We start from the raw sequence: 15,613 nt of genomic DNA, 5'->3' as shown, positions 1-15,613 counted from the left end.
TAGATAGTGCAGTAAACTAATTGGTCTAAGGTCTTTGTAATTATTACGATTCGAAATTTTGGGTATGGGCGTAATCAGAGCAGTCTTCCAGCCAAGCGGAAATGTCGAGGAAGAAATGGATTTGTTGATAATATTCGTTACAAGAGGTAGAGTGTGCGGCAGTGTTAATAAAACCATACCTGAATTTATATTATCTTCCCCTGACGCTCCCGATTTTATTGAAAGGATGGCTCTATTTCACTTACTGTTCGCAGAGTAAAAATACTGCTGTTGTATTTATTCCGCTTAAAGAGTGTCAATTCGGATAGTGGAACTGTATCAATACGTGGGAAGGTTAAAAAATGTTTGTTTATTTCTTCAGGATCAGAAATTTGAGGTGGCAAGGTCTCATATCGTTTATTACAAGAAAGAACATCGTTCCTTAAGTTTTTCCAGAGCCTCTTGGGGTCGTTGGAGCAGCTATTTATACGTTGGTTAAAATATACCCGTTTTTCAGAGAGCATAGCTATGTTAACTTGTTTTTACTTGTTCAAGCGATTATCGGCCTCGATGGTATGCACTGTGGGTGCTGGAGGTTTGAGAAACTATTTTTTCCAAATTGGTACTGTTCTGGATTTGAGATCAACATTATTGGCTTTTTATCTGGATTGACTTTATGTATTCTTTTTCTTCTGTTAAATTTTATGACCCCATCGAAATAATCGATGATTCCACCGAAGACATGGGAAAAATATTCCCGCTCCCACCGAATTTCGATCGGAGAACAGGGAAAAACCCAAAATTACTATGTACGGTAGTTTTGTAAAAATAATATAAAAATGGCCACTTTATGTGTAAAAACTTTAATTTATTCAAATTCAAAATAATCTTTACTTCATAGGCAAGCATCATTACACTTGTAATCGTCACAATGGTTAAACTCTACCGCTCATTCGTAAGTCAGATTCTCCTGAGAAGAATGAGCAAGAAAGTACACGGTTGCTAAACTATATAGGAGCTGAAGTTGTATAACTAAACTATATAGGAGCTGAAGTTCCCGAGGTTATTCCCGGTCCTCCGATCGGTAGGAAAAGCGGCAATATTTTTTCCCATGCTTCCGATTGAATGGTTCTTTTATCACAAGATTGAAAAATGGTGCCGCCGGAATAAGCTTGTGGACAGTACAACATCCTTGTAACTTTGAAACGGAGGACAGACTAGTTTTTTGCGACAAAATGACTACTTTTTGCCAGACGTAATCAAGGTTCAAAAATTGGACAATGGCCACGCTGAATAAAGAATGTCTTCAATGCATGCAGCAACGTCAAGCTAGTGATCAAGACTTGTCTGAAACATAAAACAATGTTCCAGACAATGAATCTTTCAAAATATATATATGAATATATGAATATATATATGAACACTGCGAAATAAAACAAAGTTACAACTGTAAAATACTCTTTAATTCAAAAACAAACTGGTTTAAACAGTGGGTTTTATATTATATAGGTACCCAATTATACTATAAAAGGCTACGTATAACGAAACAATTAGAAAAAATATACAGTTCATTAGAAGTCAACTATGATTTTCAAGTAAAATCTTCCGAAATACTACATTGTAGATAGGAATACAGCGAGTGATATTGTCTTAGTTTGATTTGAGATTGAACATGGACATGTTGGACATAACATATATATGAATATTTAAGAGCCTTCCATACTTGCAACAACGGCGACCATTCTACGTCGGTCGGCTTGGAACTATTTTTATAATTCTAGAAGCAGTGTTGTCCCCGTCAACTTTTTATAATATCACATATTCCGAGTCCTAGAGAGAAATGAGCAGGAAATATTGCAACGTTGAAGTCTTGTGTTGTTTTTGTTACTAATGAAATCGTCGACAAAAGGATACCAGAATAGAAGCTGTAGATATGGAAGACCCTAAATGTGACAAAAAATTATCAATAAGTTACAAAGAAAAGTAGGAAAAATGTAAACGTTAATTATAGCAAGTGCCAAGCAAAATTTATTAAATGTAATCACAACACTGACAATTGTGTAATTTTAAATATTGTGCTATAGAAATGGACGTGCTCAGAGCAATTTTACATTTGAGAAACATTCGCTTGAAGAAACGTTAAAATTATTCGATTAAGTAATTATGACTATGTTTCATTATTTGCTGTTCCACTTTTACTTTTAAGTAATTCACTATAGATTAAGATTTCACTAAGTAACTTGAGCAAGTTACACTTAAGTCGCCTACCAGACAACGTTCTAAAATTCACTAAATCCCGTTTGGCTTTTTAAAATTCACATGAAAAAGCCAAAGTGTCGGGTGTTATAAAAATCATATCAAAAACCATACAGGGAACTATGCTACTTAGTCTCTAAGAATCAGGTATACTTGGTAAATTTAGGCTTACACATAGTTTCAGACATGTATTTCCCTTACATCTATTATGAATTCGTGCTTTAGTGATGGGACAAGAAACCTCATAATTAATTGATACATGAAATTGGAACGAAAAATATGACTTTGTTTTGGCACGTGATACCTCTCCATCCATTTAAATCCCCATACCCTGACACTTACAAAAACAATGTATCTACTTTTGTTTGTATCTTGCCCCATCAAAAAGTGAAGAAATAGCAACAAACATGCAAGTGCGTGATATGTGCAATAATTTATTAACGTGGATTAAACTGTGTACGAGGTTAGCAAATAGAAATAAAATTATTGTAAATCCATTTTGAATCATTCACCGCCGACATTCATTTTTTTATCAATGATTGGAAATTGTGATGTCAAATATCACAACCAGGTGAAATATAACGAAAAATATAAGCAGGTGTCTCATTTACCTGCCAGAGCCACAGAGTGGGGACGACGGTAAAAACCTTTTCCTCCAAAAAGACGGAAAGCAAATTTTCATATGAAATACAAAAATGTACTTAATAATATATAAGAAGCATTTGGAAATGGTAGCTTCAATCTCACCATCGGTTTCAATATTTCCATTCTTTGATAACAATTATAAGCCACTACAAAAACAAAACATTACAAAAAACAAATCCAAGTAAACAGTTTCATAAACACTAACTTTAAAATCATTTGTTCGATTAAACTACTTTAAATTCGTTCCATATCCACCTATTGCTGATGTTCACAAATTGACTCTCGATTGATCAAACACGTCTTTGGTATTTCATTTATTGGAATTTGTCTATAACCTGACGTCTTCTTTCCCTTTTGCCTCAATAATTTTAAAGCAGTTGTGCTGCAAGGAAACTTGTTTTTATATAATGCTCCACTAGTAATGGGTTCATGGGCAAAAGGGAAATAAAGATTTTTTTATTATAATTTCGTTTTGTTTTTCAGACACACGCAATGCGTTCACGTTAGCACCAACTTACTTTTTACCCTATCCAAACTAAAATACTAGATACAAAATACAATTTCGCTACGTTTTGAACTAAATAGTCACATTAAAAGCAGACTAGTTCGTTTAGACCTTACACACGACTGTGTATTGATTAATTAACGCAAGCATCTAGTGCTATGGTGCTTGCATAATATAGTGCTTAGTAAAGACTGTTTGAATATGTATATGTACTGAGACGAAGTTGCGAAAATGTGGAGCCACTTTCGCTTTTCGCGAGTGTTCTTTGGTTTCGCGTCGTCTTGATTCATATCGTCGCTTCGAGAAGTCTTTTGGCCCAAATTACTCGCCATTTGTCATTAATAATTGATGGCATAACGACTCTTAACAGACTTAGTACTTAATTTAGTGCAAATCTGTGTCGTGTGCTCGGCTCATAACTGATTATTCTTTAACATTTATTATTAGATATTACACTGGATTGAGATCACAATTCAAAAACGGCTAAGTGTTTGTGCTAAATGTGCACCTGTATCTACGATACTTCTAAACATTGGCACATTTTCGTTTATTCGAGTAAGTTTAGATTGGGACACTAGTGATTTTTTCCAGACCATTCGAGATTATTATAACTTTCTAAACCTCTCAAGCTTTAAAAAAAATGTTAACAATTTTCATAAATACCAAATTTAGAATTTTATTTTACTTTTAAGACCTTATGAACGTGACGTCATGACATGTGAAGGACGTCATAAAATCACGTTCTCCGCTCCATTTAGACTACTTCATAATAGGCCATATTACTACCACATAATTATCCAGCTCAAATATACAATTGCAATTTAATAAATGAAAAACGTTGACAGCCAACTGCATTTGCACTTCCCTATGCAAAGCTGAATTGTGCCCGCGAATCTCTCATCGACTAACCTGGTCCAAAAAGAATAGTATGATGGTACGAGGCGGAACTGCAAGGAATTCCGTTGAATTTCTCACAGTTCTTACCATACAATTGATGTGCGGGCCAGAAACACCGTTAGAATAATATGTAATAATGTGCCTTTCGATGCACAAGACATGTGAGGCCCTAATGTTGTACTTAACGTGGAGGTGAAGCAACGGCCAGACGTTGACGTAGTCGTGCAAACTTCCCATGTACGATCCGTAGTTGCGCGCGCAATCTCGAAGAGAGTTCACGTTGTAGAGCCTGAACTTCTTCCAGCTCTTGTCTTAGCTGCTGGTAGTCCGAACGCACCTACACATAGAATTTCTTTTGACGAAATGTGTCGAGAAAATGAGTATGCTGTCAAGAGATCAATGTAGCCCTTCTATTTCAGTGCTAAAGTCAAAATGTATAGGACACAATGAATATGGCTTCTAAATGACAAAGAATCTCTTGACTGCATTGCATTGCATAACTGAAAAGCACATTAAGAATCAAATTGTCTAACAGCATGACATGAATATGGCTGCACCATATCTTGAAGTATTTTATGTATGACCGATGAAGTAATTTAGATAAAATAAAATTATTGGAAATTTTTAAAACATGAGTAAGAAGACAAAGCTTTCAAGAGCATAAATATTTTTTAAAATTGTATCTATCAGGCAATGATCTAACTGTGCAGATCAACTAATGTCTATTGAAAACATTTTTCTCCTATGGTACCACTGATAAACTGACAGTGCAGAAAATTTGTAACTGTTTTGTATTGTTTGATCTACTTGGTTAGACCAAGAGTAATAATAATACATTGAATAACTTTGTTAAATTATTTAGAGACTGAGTCCCGCAACGAATACTCAGAAGCCCAATAGGATGAAGCATAATAAACACACTGGACCCTTTTTGGAGGGCTTTGGGAGAATTGGGCTTGAATTTTGTACCACATTTAAGCCACATTCTTCTAATATCAATAAGCATGATAGTTACAGCTTGCAATTCTTCACAATACAACGAAAACATGGATTAGGGCTTGAGTTACATGTTGCGCAAACGGCATTTACTTTTATTATCGACTTATTTACTGTCACAGAACACTTACTCCACAAAAAAAGATACGTGATTTCAGGATGGAATATCCTATAACTTAGCATTTCTAAAATAATTAAAAATTCTTTGCATATTTAGGAAATGAAACTATTGTTCCGGATTTAAATAAACAAACCAATGTCCTTTACAGGTCCCATGGTCATGGTTGACTGAGATAGTACAGTCATCAACCCGTTTTGTCTAATATTAATGCAAACCACCCTATTTTTTCTATGAATTATTTGCATATTGTTAAAAATCACAATTCTGAAGTTAGTAGATCCTGTCACTACTCTGTTACGCTTTTGAGGTTAATATAAACCACATTTAATAAATGTACAATAACATCTGTGTTATTAAGCTATAATAGCATTATTATTTGATTAATATTGTTGACAGTAAATTGGGATTATAACTCAAGCCTTTTTTGTAGAAAAATTACAAGCTATAAGCAACATGACATTGTGTGTCCTGACCTGTGTTCAACACTATAATGCCCTGGAAACAAACATCATTTGTTTTTAAAATCCGATAGCAAAACATTTTACTACTAATTGAAACTTATTAATATCATACAGGACTATTTTAAATCTTTGTAGATTTTAAAATAATCTATTGGATGGTAAAATAATTAAACAAAAATAAGTGTTACTACATGTCGGAAAGTCAAACTAATTATCTAGTTTCAATGGGCTGGTACCTGTGCCATAGGTCCCAGAGTAACCAATATAATCCTCAAATAATATAGAAAACTTGGTGTCCAAAATTGGTCAACCGGGAATCGAACCCGGAACCATGGTCATCAATCACTCAATTCTATCCATTGGCCATCAAAAATTGTTAAATTAGTATTATGAAAACTTCTTAAAACTATTTACAAAAAAGTTTTGAATACACAAACCACTTCACAATGCTGGTTTTGGTTCTTTTAAGGAATTTGGTTACATAGCAAATGAGTAAATAGAGTTCAAAGATAATTGTACACTAGTCATAGTGGCAAGTTTATCAGACAGGTTAAGAGAGATAACAATATTTACAATAGTTGAATATTGTGTCACAATTTAATACATTAATGTAATATAATATACTGTATTCCTGATATTAAATATTGGATGTACACCTGTACACTCAATAACATATATCAATAAATTATGTTTCAAATCCATAGTAAATTCTGCTATCAACTTAAAGGCTTGTAATGCTTTTCTGTCAACTATTTGTTACTGTTGTAAACAAAACATTATGTTATTAACAATTTGTAAACCAAACTTTTTACTATAATTAATGTTATGTCAGTGGTATGTACCTCAGAAACAGATTTGAGCAGGTTCATAATACACATGTCCTGGCCGTCTACAGGCACCACCAGATCTTTGTCTCCATCTTCTATCTTCCACGCCATCAGGTCAAGTTGCTCATCTGTGCGTTTCACCTGGAATCAGGTTGTAACACATTCTGTAGGCGCTGATATATCCGGAAGGAGCTTAGGTGGCAGCAGTAGGGCCCTGTACTCATGTAATGCAAAATGGGCACTCCGCTGCCTAGTTGCGGATGTTAGAATAATACATTAAAAAAACCTTTCCTTGGAAATTAACAGGATGAAATCAATTTAAGCTCTTGAAGCGTAATTACAATCAATATAGCACGAGAGCACATCAAGCCATTGATAGATCTTGTTCTGTTACTTTGAAGGTGATATTCGAATAAAGGTTGTACAGCTTGAAGTGATGTTGATTATACAATAATATGATGATATAATTGAAATAAGAGTGCAAATATCCTGTACAGGAAAGACAAAAAAGATTTTTAAGCAAATAGGTTGTTGCTATGCTTATTCACAAGGAAGTTAAATATAACAGTAGCTGGCAGTGATTGTGGGGTGCCCAGTTTTAGACGAAGCAAACGAACAATAATTTATTCAACTTTTCCCCTATGCAACAACTCTACTCCATTCATAAAACATGACCAAACAAGGCATAACAGTCACAAAACAAACATTGCTTTTATAAGTCGAATGCTCTCTCAATCAACGTACTCCTAGCATTATTGGTTTCCAATAAGTGCACTCTACGCAGTATCTGTATGTTCCAGTTATAGATGCCTTACCATTATCTAGTATTAAAATTAAATATTTATAGGAAACAATCGGCGCTATGACCTACTTTTCTATTCCAGCGTTTGATTCCATTAATTCTTATGACAAAAGCCGATTCAGCTACTTACCGTCTCCTCGAGCTCCTCCACAGAAATATCTTTCTCACTTTCAGTCATTTTACTGCAAAAAATTTCGTATTGAGATTAAAATTATAACTAAAATTAAATTATATCATTGAGCAACGCGACCATTTTCATGAAAGCAATGACATTTCTGAAAATCTGTGTTGCCAGAATAAACCAAAATGTTTGTATATTATGTGGTTCTAAATAAAATGTTAAACGGTTACGTCAACTTTTTCCGTCCTTTAGGGTCGTATTCCAGAACTCTACTAAGGGTCGTATTCTAGAACTCTACTCGATGCTCAAGTCAGGATTTGAGCATGGTATAAAGCACTCGAAATCATACTCAAGTCCCTGCCATTAGGGTCGTAATCCCAGTGCTTGTGTTTCCAGTGCAATCCTGACTTGAGCATTGAGTAGAGTTCTAGAATACGACCCTCAATATGCAAGTCAGGACTTGAGTATTGCAGTGAGCACTGAAAATCATACTCAAGTTCCTGCCATTAGGGTCGTATTTCCAGTGCAATCCTGACTTGAGCATTGAGTAGAGTTCTAAAATACGACTCTTAGGGTCGTATTCTAGAACTCTACTCAATGGTCAAGTCAGGATTTGAGCATGGTTTAAAGCGCTCGAAATCATACTCAAGTCCCTGCCATTAGGGTCGTATTTCCAGTGCTTGAAATCATACTCAGATCCTGACTTGAGTATGCTCAATGCTCAAGTCAGGATTGCAATTGAAACACAAGCACTGGAAATACGACCCTAATGGCAGGGACTTGAGTATGATTTCTAGTGCTTTAAATCATACTCAAATCCTGACTTGAGCATTGAGTAGAGTTCTAGAATACGACCCTTAGAGCATTTAGCACAATACAAGCAATAATTATGTCAAATAAAACTATTTTGAAATTCAACATCCAACTGTTCTACCAGCGAGGTGAAATGAGACGAAGCGAAACAAGGATTGTGTGGCAAAATTTCAATTTTCTCTTAACAATATCTTCAGTGGAAATAGTATGGATTGACGAGAATCGAAATATTAAATCGTGTTACTGCCTTCATAGAGTAAATAACTTCGCAACAGTAAACACTGGCTATTAATGTATATTTCGTGGAAATAGGGTGGCTAAGTTTCAATTTTCGTCTCGTCTCACCAGTGGAAAAGAACCATTATTTTTATGCTCATACCCATTCTATTTTATTTTATATGCTCGTATAGCATGGATTTTGAGCCTAATAGCTTCTTTAACATCCAAAGATCGGTGGGATGTAATACCTACCTGCACAAATAAATACATTTTTTTATACAACAGCGGTTTTCATATTCGAGCAGACATTTTCGTGGTGAAATGTTGAATAAATAGGTGAGTAATAAAAAACTAAATTTAATTTATATACATTTATTTTTGTCTTTATACATCAAAGACGTCGAGAAGAGATGGGAGCGTGAGCATGACATAGAATTTGAATATTTTAATGATATCAGTGATTGATTCCTGTAACACTCATCGATGCACGAACATCGATGCTAACATTTAACATATAGGTTTTATCTCTCTGAGAAGCCTACATACAACTAAACAATGATGTATCTTCGGGGCTACATAATGTAATATAGAATCACGTTTAGTCTAATAACCATTTTACACGTGCTAGTCTACTTACAATCAATTTGATAATGGCAAAAATATTTTTTTTTTAATTTGAAAAGTATTGCACTTACACGATATTTGAATTAAAACGTGTATATCTAGTAGTATAGTCTGAATGTAAAAGTGTATATTTGGAATACCAGCATGTTTAGGTAAAACATAAGTTTTGATGTAAACATTGAACAATTCAACTACATTAACATAAGAAATTAAATAAAAACAAGGGTCAGTGACATTTGTACAAAAATTAAAATTTGATTATTTCGTATACTTTTCAATTACGAAACCAAGTATGGATGCGCTTTCGTCGTCCGTCAAACTAAATATAAGAATCACAATCAACTCGTATTATTGTCCTAAAACTATTAAAAAATTTATTGTAACAAATAATCAAGTAAAATAGATAAATAACTAAAACCGTAGGGTCCTAAATATTAGTTTATGCAACAGCATAGATAGATCACTTTCTGCAGACTAATAGTAAATTGCTTAAGATATGCCGTACTGTATGTACTGGCCCCCTTTCCGAACGCCCGTTATACGTACACCTAACACTAAATGAGTCACTTAATGCAGTGGCGCGGAGACAAAAAGAGTATCTACAAACTTAATACGTCTTTCACACCATACTAGGCCTTTGGTTACATGTTATTGATTATGGGTTTTGGCTTACAAGGGTCAATTCCCAAATCGGTTTCGTCTCCACGCTTCAGAAAATAAGGGAACTGCAACATTGTCAGTCCGTACCGTCCGTTCTTGGGCCGTAAAAGTACATGAATAATAATGTATCTTTATCTACGTTGCGATTATTTTATGAATGAAACATTCGGAAATCGGGGAGCGAGTTCCGCACGCTGCCGGTCCGGGATTGTAACACGAGAATACAGGACTAAATTTAAGCCGATCGCGGTCCAATAGCGTGCGAAAGTTTTAAGACAAATCAGTCGCGTCGCGTCCGTAATTGACTACGTTCGAGAGCCGCACCCGCGGGCGGTTCGGGCCGTTCCTAAACTATTCGCTAAAAGGGCGTATACTCTCCGGTTTCGTACAAAAGCTATTTCTCTATTCACACTTACTCGCGACCCTTACCAAACGCGCCCGAGCGCCAATCGCAGAGCGGACGGGCCAGTACACGCCCTCCGGCGGCGAGCGCCTCGGCCGAGCCGGCCCGAGCCGGCCCGAGCCGAAGCGTAAAACAAGAGAGAGAGGAACTGGTGAGTGCGCGGGCGGCGCGCGCTCACTTGAGCGCGTCGATGGAGTCGAAGGTCTGCTCGCTGACGGAGACGGCGTCGGCCGACAGCGCCTCCTTGAGCGGCTCCACGCAGTTCTTGGGGATGAGCGTGCCGACGATCTTCAGCCCGTCGTCGGTCTTGATGCGCACCACCTGCATCTTGTTGAGCTGGCTGCGCGCCGCCAGCACGGCCTCGACGCGCGCCCACACGGCCAGCACCGACCCCGCCAGCACGTGGTAGGTGCGCCGGCGCAGGCCCACCTCGCAGTCGGCGGCGTTACGGCAGGACGACTTCCAGTAGGCGTGCGAGCACACGCGCAGCGACGCGTCGTACTGCGCGCGCCACGACAGCTCCGCCTCCTCGCTGCTGGCCTTCTTGTACTTCTTCTCGACCTCCGCCAGGGACTCGTGCCGCAGTTGCGAGCCGGTGTTTGGCCTGGAACGAGCGTCGACGTTGTAGCAAATCTATGTCAAATTTCAGTTTCATGCCGTCACACTTTCCGATGCTCTTCCCGCTACTGTTCACGATGGCAAATCCTTAGCAATTTTCTAAATGAGAGTTTGGGAGCACTATTTATCGGCAGTTCCATCCAATTTATAGATATTGTAGTACGAAATATGTTTTATCTAAGTACTTATATACTTTTGATAATTATTATTAATACAAAGATCGAACACTAAGAAAGAAATCCTTCGATCCAGCCGGATTCGAACCGACGTCTTCTAGCATACCGCGCCAGACGCTTATACCAACTAAGCCACGGCACGAACCAGCGGACCTCACGAATTTTTGTATGTGGTTTACAAACTAGTGGAGTAATTTCAAAAATAATTGAATATCAATTCAATAAAAAATAAAAATAATTTTATGTTTTTGATATTATTTTATAATTCATAATTTATGTTTTGTTGTGCACGTAAAGCCGTTATAGTAATTATTGTCTCCTGTATTTAGGTATACAGGAAGAAATTTTTGTTAGAAATAAGCTTTTGTTTATTTTCCTTGTTACTAAATGTGATTTTTCTGTACAATAAATAAAATTATATAAAATGTGACCAACTCCACGAAAAAAATTGTATAAAGGTACCTGTACAGCTGGAACATTTGTTCCTTTTTAGTGAGCTTCTCCTTCTTTCCGGTGGGTCTGACGGCCACGCACAGCACGGCCGTGTACTTGTTGTTGCGGGCTTGCTGCGACAGGTAGAAGCCTTCCTTCGGGCCGGTCAGCTCCGACCATTTCTCTAGCGCTTCTGTCCAGTCCATACCGCGCTATAAACGATACAAATTGTAATAAGTCAGGCCCTGTACTCTCATTCCCCGTCCGAAACAATTACTGTCAAATACTACTCGACCAAATCGAATAAAAACGTATGATGCGAATGAAGCTTCTGCCATTGTCTTTAAATTTGGTCGAATGTTACTTATTTGACAACATTGACTTACAAATAAATGGACGACGGGTCTAATACAAAAACCACGAAAAAAATGTCCCAAGTCAACCTATTTAAACGTAGTGACATGTAAAGGAATATGAAAAAGCTAAAACGTTGAATTTAAATTGTAATGTCATCGCAGTACTGTCTAATTTTGCTTGCTTCGCTGTCAGTCGAACAAACGAAGACTAAAGCGTGAATGACGCTCTGTATACGATTTTAACGCCCTATAAGTTCGGACACTTTAGCGCGGACCCGACGTCCATATAATTGTAAGTCAATGTTTGACAAGCATTGTTTCATACGGATGCAGAACGGAGAATGAGAGCAGATACGATAAACGCGATAAACAATAGTCATTTCTTATGCATGGCTGCAAAGTTGTTGTTTGCCGCGAGTGTTTGTATTGAAAGCTGAGCAAGCGAAGGAGTCCAAGATTCACGAGACGCAAAACAACTTTTCACCACACTAATAGCGAGGGAAACGGTAGATGTAAGAAAAACAGTTCAACAAAAATATCAGCTTATTTAATTATAACAAAAGTTTATCTTCGGATGCGTTCCGAATTTACGCCTAGTCATTTACGCATCATCATTCTTGCACGTGCAGTACTTTTATTTTGTGTGATATAAGTGATTATTGAAATTATTTTAGTCCTTTGACGAATTAAAATAATTTAATAAACTCAATTAGTTATGTGTACAATAATAAGAATAAAATATACCAACAGATTTACATTACATAAATAAGTACATAATGTATACGATCGCGTAGTTGAACGTGACATTATCTTTTTCTTTCATCGAAAGAAAAAGTTAGGTGCACCACAGTCCATCGTCAACTTCGAATTTCAAAACCCTTTTCCACGCTGGCGTGCAAAACCGGGACCAAGCACTGGCTGTACCGACCTCGGAGTGCACGGTGTGCAGCTCGACGGGCGCGCGGCCGGTGGCGTGGCGGCGCAGGAAGCGCAGGCAGCGCACGCGCCGCACCAGCTCGCCCGCGCTGCCCAGGTCCAGGATGCCGAGGTCGAAGCGGCCGCTGCGCTTGGCTGCAACAGACGAACTCGCACGTCTTCATTTCGTACGCTTTGCAATGCATTTCTCATTACATTCTTTCTTTTAAACATCTCAGATCGAGACTACCTGCAAGACCTAACGGGCCACTACCACGGATTTTTGTCATCCATGTCCGCGAAAGCTGTATAATACCTTTGGTACAAAGTTTTTGTTTGACTATTGTTTTAAACCTCGTAAGCGACAAATTTTGAATATCAATCGGAATCTTATTATAGAAGCGTATATATGGCGATGTTAAACGAGTTTGAGGCTTTGCGAAGACTGTCAAGAATAGCTAGTTTATTTTTATACCTCGTATTAATGTTATACCTGCCACTACATTTCATTAAAAAATTAATATTTTTCTTAACATAAATAACATTTTCATAAATGTACTGTGACATTAGTGTAAGAATGTTAATCTCTTCAAACTTATCTCACAAAGACACTTTGGAGCCCAGATTGCAAATGCCCTTACCGCACTGCAGGTTTGTCCTGCAGAAACCTGCAGGACAAACCTGTCTACCCCAAAGCAAAATGCTGTATGTCATTAAACTGTGAAAGTAGCTGAAGTAAACCAATCTAGCCGTTTCGACGTCTGAAAGTTCCGTCCAACACGCTCCTCCGAAGTATAGTAACAACCGAAATCATGTTCGCATTAAACACTGTCATTTGTAAAAACAGCTAAATACCTTGCTCCATGACCGCTGCGAGGGTGTCGGTGAAGTACTTGAAAAGCCTATTTTGAAGTTCTACCGGCATTCCCAATATCCTATTCAGGAACTTGGACATGTTATTGTAATCCTGAAAATGGTGACACAATAATTAATTATAGGCATGTGTTACTCCTTCAGTTGCTAGGAACTGATAAAAATAACAGTACCACAGTAATAATAATAATAACGCACACACTCAACATTATATATGTATATGTGTTGAAATAAATGTAGGTCATACAAATATTTCTCCCGGCCCGGGAGGCGAACTTGGGAACTGTTCGTGACGTGGCAGTCCGGCACCGTTATATTAATAATAATATTAAAAAAACGGAGGAGACTAAATTGATGAGGTAAGTTGATACACAGATTGTGTATTTGAAACAAAAGTTCTCTCTTATAATTTTACTGATGTATTCTGAACGATATACACATGTGTAAAGTGTTTTGTATCATACTGAAGGTATGAAACACAACTATAATTCAAATGCAATTTCAATAGATATTTTAGTTAATTTAAAAAACCATGTATCATATCATTAATATATTTAAAAAAGTAATAACACCAACATGTCAATTCATTGCCTATGATTAAAATTCATACTTTAAGGATGAATACACGCACTATACATTTATTCATTAAATTACCGAAAACTTTTTATCTATATACCTCAACTCTAGAAAATGCAACGTAATGATTACTTCATTTGCACGTTGTAAAATGCAAATGCAAAATAATGAATTTTTGAAAAAATAAAGACATGGTGTTTCCGCTCCTTTGTTACAAATAAACACTGAGTGTTACTTCTTACTTTAATTTAATGTATTTACTTTTCATTTAAAACTGAGGCTTATAAAAATAGTTTATGAAATACGTACATTAGTGCACATCGTTGCAAGGTTATATTTAGTAGATTTCTAAGAACTGTCACAGGGACCATTCTAGATTATTTTTAGTGTAATATAATAGTGATGCACACCTTGTCGAGCGATAGCACGCCGGGCGTGCTCTCGTTGTTGACGATGAGGCCGACGCCGACGAGCGCCGAGGCCACATCCTGGAAGAAGTCCCCGTTGTAGTCGGCCGGCGGCGCCACCAGCGGCTGCTCGTACTTCATTATCGCGCGCATCACCGCCTCCAGCGCCGTGCGCCCTGAACACGATTAACAACTTCATTAAGAAAATCTTAAAAAGGCGTGGTCTCTAGTCTGCTAATTTTAAATCATCTCAGTTGGGTGTCGGTAGCATCGAGTATTGAACCAGAAATAGATACGAAATGTCATTTAATTTGTTTGAAAACTATTCCGCCAAATCATTACGGTGACAACTGCGCTTCGATTGGTCAGCCCGAATTCAAAACAACTGACGGGTGTCGTCAATTGTTTTACTTCAAATCTACCAGTTTAACTTGAGCTTAGCTATATTGGACAAAAATTGCTAAATTACATATTTAATTACTGATGAAAAGCGATTCAGTTTGTTTTGTAACTAGATGTTTTGCTGTTTTTCCCACACCACCGAACAGAACAGCCTCCCATTGTTAGAGATATATATTATCTTTATTACGATAAATATACAGACTATTTTTGGAATATACGGAGACGTACACACAGGTCAGTTGTTGGCTCTGTACTATCTCAGCATTCTAATTTGTGAATTCAGTGCAAACGAGTGTTGATATTTAAAAGTGATATTAGGCCCATTTGCCTGATGAGTTGCCAGGAATGGATGGCCCTGATTTCGTCTCTATTTCTGGTTATATACTCGATGGTCGATAGGGTCAATAGCAGAGTTTTGTACGTTTGGTATTCTGCTACCAATTAATAGCGGCTTGCTTGTGGCTAGCCGTAGAGCTACTATTCAACTGCCATTGTAATTTTGTCGCATTCTGCTCTTTAACGGCGATTC

The 15,613-nt window shown here is 37.2% G+C and overlaps 2 protein-coding genes across 2 annotated transcripts in view; both read right to left on the bottom strand.

Moving 5' to 3' along the window:
* Positions 1–1,633: 1,633 nt before the first annotated feature.
* Positions 1,634–7,667, bottom strand: LOC113225476. The gene is made up of 3 exons (XM_026457795.1): positions 7,620–7,667; positions 6,703–6,828; positions 1,634–4,619 (listed from the first exon to the last, which is right to left on the bottom strand). The coding sequence occupies exons 1-3, from the start codon at positions 7,665–7,667 to the stop codon at positions 4,464–4,466; spliced, it is 330 nt and encodes a 109-aa protein (XP_026313580.1). The 3' UTR covers positions 1,634–4,463.
* A 1,373-nt stretch (positions 7,668–9,040) lies between these two features.
* LOC113225475 (protein strawberry notch) overlaps positions 9,041–15,613 on the bottom strand; it is a 36,106-nt gene continuing 29,533 nt past the window's right edge. Inside the window, exons 18-22 of the mRNA XM_026457793.1 lie at positions 14,686–14,858; positions 13,682–13,793; positions 12,840–12,982; positions 11,586–11,767; positions 9,041–10,933 (exon numbers count right to left, since the gene is read on the bottom strand). Coding sequence (XP_026313578.1) covers positions 10,504–10,933; positions 11,586–11,767; positions 12,840–12,982; positions 13,682–13,793; positions 14,686–14,858 — 1,040 coding nt within the window. The 3' untranslated portion in view covers positions 9,041–10,503. The remainder of the gene's footprint in view (positions 10,934–11,585; positions 11,768–12,839; positions 12,983–13,681; positions 13,794–14,685; positions 14,859–15,613) is intronic.

Source organism: Hyposmocoma kahamanoa, unplaced genomic scaffold (assembly GCF_003589595.1).
Source record: "Hyposmocoma kahamanoa isolate Upper Pololo Valley unplaced genomic scaffold, ASM358959v1 160, whole genome shotgun sequence".
In the NCBI taxonomy this organism is placed as follows: Eukaryota; Metazoa; Arthropoda; class Insecta; order Lepidoptera; family Cosmopterigidae; genus Hyposmocoma; species Hyposmocoma kahamanoa.
This window is presented reverse-complemented; position numbering and strand designations above follow the sequence as displayed.